Source organism: Dendrobium catenatum, unplaced genomic scaffold (assembly GCF_001605985.2).
Source record: "Dendrobium catenatum unplaced genomic scaffold, ASM160598v2 fragScaff_scaffold_993, whole genome shotgun sequence".
NCBI lineage: Eukaryota > Viridiplantae > Streptophyta > Magnoliopsida > Asparagales > Orchidaceae > Dendrobium > Dendrobium catenatum.
Window position 1 is genome coordinate 302,585 of NW_021319455.1, and position 4,209 is coordinate 306,793.

General features: G+C 36.1%; 1 protein-coding gene across 3 annotated transcripts in view; it reads left to right on the plus strand.

Moving 5' to 3' along the window:
• Window positions 1-3,644, plus strand: part of LOC110100058 (probable potassium transporter 17) — an 8,056-nt gene extending 4,412 nt beyond the window's left edge. For 2 of the 3 annotated variants that reach the window (XM_020827445.2, XM_028697734.1), the window contains 6 exons: window positions 474-716; window positions 802-852; window positions 938-1,198; window positions 1,278-1,330; window positions 2,196-2,565; window positions 2,652-3,644. In XM_020827445.2, the coding sequence (XP_020683104.1) occupies window positions 474-716; window positions 802-852; window positions 938-1,198; window positions 1,278-1,330; window positions 2,196-2,565; window positions 2,652-3,499 (1,826 nt within the window). In that variant the 3' untranslated portion in view covers window positions 3,500-3,644. Of the gene's footprint in view, window positions 1-460; window positions 717-801; window positions 853-937; window positions 1,199-1,277; window positions 1,331-2,195; window positions 2,566-2,651 lie in introns of all 3 variants that reach the window. The other variant, XM_020827447.2, reaches the window with a different exon arrangement.
• Window positions 3,645-4,209: the final 565 nt, after the last annotated feature.

Below are 4,209 nucleotides of genomic sequence, written 5' to 3' on the forward strand. Positions count from 1 at the left end.
CAAAAAAAAAAAAAGAGGTCTTATCATTTTTTTCTTATTTTTAAATATCAAGGTTGATTGCCTTAAGATTAAAGAATAATAACAACAATAAATCTTTATCCTATTATGTGGTGTCAACTACATGAATCCTTTTTCTCCATTGTTTTGTTGAGGGTCAAATTCTCATCTAATCTAATAATGAAAGGTTATTTTTAATATTTTCTAACCAAGTTTTTTTAGGTCTGCTTCTATCTTTCTTAATATAAGTAAAATCTAATACATCTACTTTCCTAACCTGCCATCGGAAGGCCGCTGTTTTATGTGACCAAATCATCTAAGACGACTCTCAAGATTAGAGAATAAAAAATTGTATTTTTAAAGCATTTTGAATTGATTTGGGTATTATAGGTAAGAAATTTCAAACTTCGAATAATATCCCAATTTCAATGACATTTCAAATTTCAATTTGTTTAGTTTATAGATTCAAATTTCAGGTGGCACTTTTGCTCTGTATTCACTACTATGTCGGCACATCAACATCGGTAATCTTCCATCAAGAAATGTCAACTCAAGCACAGGTGTTTTATATTCTAATCGTTCCATGACTTCTGAAACAAGAAGTAAATTAGGAAAGTTTTTAGAGGAAAGCATAACAGCACAAAGGATATTGCTTTTCATAGCCATGCTGGGGATGTGCATGCTTATTGGTGATGGCATACTTACACCTGCTATTTCAGGTACTTGTTACCGGAAAACTTTTGGTGTTTGATTTTTTTTTCTTTTTAACACTTCTAATCATATAAATCAATTGATTTTGCTCAGTTCTATCAGCGATTGATGGGCTTAGAGGACCCTTCCCTTCCGTAAGCAAATGTAAGCAATTTGCAGACTTTTTTTTCAAAATTTTCCCCACCTCCCCTTCCACCCTTTCCATATAAATAATTTTCAATTGCTTTAGCTGCTGTGGAAGCAATTTCTGCTGTTGTATTGCTGGCTCTTTTCCTCTTACAAAAGCATGGTACTGCTAGAGTGAGTTTTCTTTTTTCTCCGATTATGGGTACCTGGACTTTGACTACACCAATAATTGGTGTATATAGCTTTTTGCGATTCTATCCAAGCATATTCAAAGCCGTGTCACCTCATTACATAGTTCATTTTTTTCTGAGAAATAGAAGAAAAGGCTGGGAATTGCTTGGAGGGACTGTTTTATGCATTACAGGTAAATTATTGCTGCAATTTTATGCCTTCTTTATTCGAATTTTCTAGATTTAGTATTGATGTTCACTTTCTTATTCCAGGTGCAGAAGCAATGTTCGCTGATCTAGGACATTTCAACAAAAGATCAATTCAGGTTAGTCAATTATTGTATCCTTTTTTTTTTTTGGTTAATCTTCTTTTGAGTTTTCGCTTGAGTAGATCTAAAACTGATTATATGAAATGTAATTTTAGTAGCAATAGACCTAGTAAGGGGATTGTAACTTTGGGCGATCAAGTCATTAATAAGAGTACACTTTTTAGATATCTTGGATCTATTATTCAGAGTGATGGTGAAATAGATGGGGATATTATCAGCAGAATAAGTTGGATGGTTGAAGTGGAGGAATGCTTCGGGCTTGTTGTGCGATAGAAAAGTCCCCCTCAAACTTAAGGGAAAATTCTATAAGATGGTGGTGAGACCTGCAATGATTTATGGTGCCGAATATTGGCCATTAAAAGAAAAGCATAATACTAAGTTAAGTGTTGCATAGATGAGGATGCTTAGGTGGATGAGTGGTTTTACCCTTAGAGATAGGATACGAAATTAGCATATACATGAAAAGGTTGGAGTAGCTCTAGTGGAAGATAAGATTAGAGAGAGTCGCCTTAGATGGTTTGGCCACATTAAACGGAGGCCTTCTGATGACCATGTTAGGAAAGTTGAGGTATTAGATTTGACTTATATTAAAAAAGGTAGAGGTAGACCTAAACAGACTTGGTTAGAAAATATTATAAATGATATTTCTTTATTAGATTTAAATGAGAATTTGAATTTTAACAGGACACAATGGCGAAAAAGGATTCATGTAGCCGACCCAACATAGTGGGACAAAGGCTTGATGTTGTTGTTGTTGTTGTGGTTAATCTTCTTTTGAAGTACACATCCTGTAATTTTGCTGGTTCTTGATGCTACATTTTCTTCTTGAAGCATAAACAAATATTTGACCTTTTGTATGCAGATGGCTTGCCTTCTCACTATATATCCTTCATTGGTTCTCACTTATGCCGGGCAAACGGCCTATCTAATCAAGCATCCCGATGATCACAACGATGGGTTTTACAAATTTGTGCCGCACCCAGTCTACTGGCCCATGTTTGTGATTGCAACGCTAGCTGCAATTGTTGCAAGCCAGTCTTTAATATCTGCCACCTTCTCTGTTATCAAGCAATCAGTAACCCTGGATTACTTTCCTCGTGTCAAGGTGGTTCACACATCCAAACACAAAGAGGGTGAGGTTTACTCTCCTGAAACCAACTACATCCTCATGGTCCTCTGTATATTGGTCATACTTGGTTTTGGCGATGGGAAAGATATTGGAAATGCATTTGGTAAGATCCCAACACTAATTTATCACTTTTACAATTGCAAGTGATGTTAGTATAGCTTGTTAATCTAAGCTAATATTTTTCTGTAGGTGTTGTGGTTATACTAGTCATGTTTATCACCACACTTCTGCTAACTTTAGTAATGATCATCATCTGGAGAGCCCCAGTTGCTCTAGCCATGCTATACTTTGTTCCCTTTTTCATCATTGAAGGTGTTTATGTAAGTGCAGTTCTTACTAAGATTCCAAAAGGAGGATGGTTTCCGTTTCTCGTATCGGTCGTCCTCGCATTCATAATGTTTGTATGGTACCATGGGAGGCAGAGAAAGCTAGAATATGAGATGAGGAACAAAATATCAGTAGATAGTTTCAATAGGCTCTTATCATCCTTGGAGATCCAAAGAGCCCCAGGGCTGTGTTTCTTCTATAGTAACATCCAGGATGGGCTTACTCCACTACTTGGGCACTATGTGCGCAACATGAGATCCTTGCACAAAGTGACCATCCTAACCACTTTTAGGTATCTATTGGTGTCTAAAGTGGATCCTAATGAGAGAATCATCATAAGAAAGCTTGGCATTGAAGGCTTATATGGTTGCGTAATTCAATATGGATATGCTGATTCTCTCAATGTTGAGGGAGATAATTATATCTCCCAAGTCACAAATAGTATGAGGGAACATATCAGGTATAATTTTGATGGACTATCTCCCACCTCTCTTGAAGGGGAGATTTCTCAGTTGGAAAAGGCAGAAGAGGAAGCAGTAGTTCATGTTCGTGGAAAGACTAGGTTTCATATAGGTGTTCAGACCAGCTTTTCTGATAAGATTTTGCTCGGGTTCTATGAGTTTTTGCATGGCAACTGTAGATCTGCATTGCCTGCTTTGGGAGTTCCATTACAGCAGAGAATGATAATTGGCATGGTGTACAATACTTGAAAGCCATTACAGAAGTTCTTGTTTATTCTCAGGTTTAAGCGACCTATTATCTTTTAGAGGAAAACAAAGATATTTTCGTTTGGGACAGTTTTCTTACTGCTTTTTAAAGTAATTTTGTGGTACAAAAATTTCTAGTTAAAAAAAATTTTGTACTAAAAAATTATTTTAGAAAGAAATAAAAATCCTACCCCAAACAAAGCCTAGGTTATACTATAAAATTGTAATTGTATTTTTTTTTTTTGGAATGTGGTTATGTACCTGTTGTCATCCTCCATAGGAGTCGCATGGCAGCGTAACTAATCCCTCAACAAGGCTATCAGTAACCAGACCTACAGGTGCAGGACTTGCAGTTATTTTCTCTTCACTTAAGGGGTCGTGTTGCATGAGAGGGGGATCAAATATGAGTTAGGGGTTTCTTAATTATGCTCGTCCGCCAACCCAGCTAAGTCCGGTGGAGTAAAATTGTAATTTGCATTTGGGGTGAGATTGGAAGACAAGATTTCTGGTGCAAATGCATGCTAGATTTTTGTATTTAACACTACATGTGTAAGACTTTTAATGGAGAATTGGAGATGAGATTTTATACCATAATTTTCTTGATTAATGAAGATTATATACTTTGCATATGAGAAGTTTCTTGTTGAATAATGGTGGGCTTCATGTGGTAGTTAACCAAAGGACTAAAGATTATAATTGAGTAATAATAATTT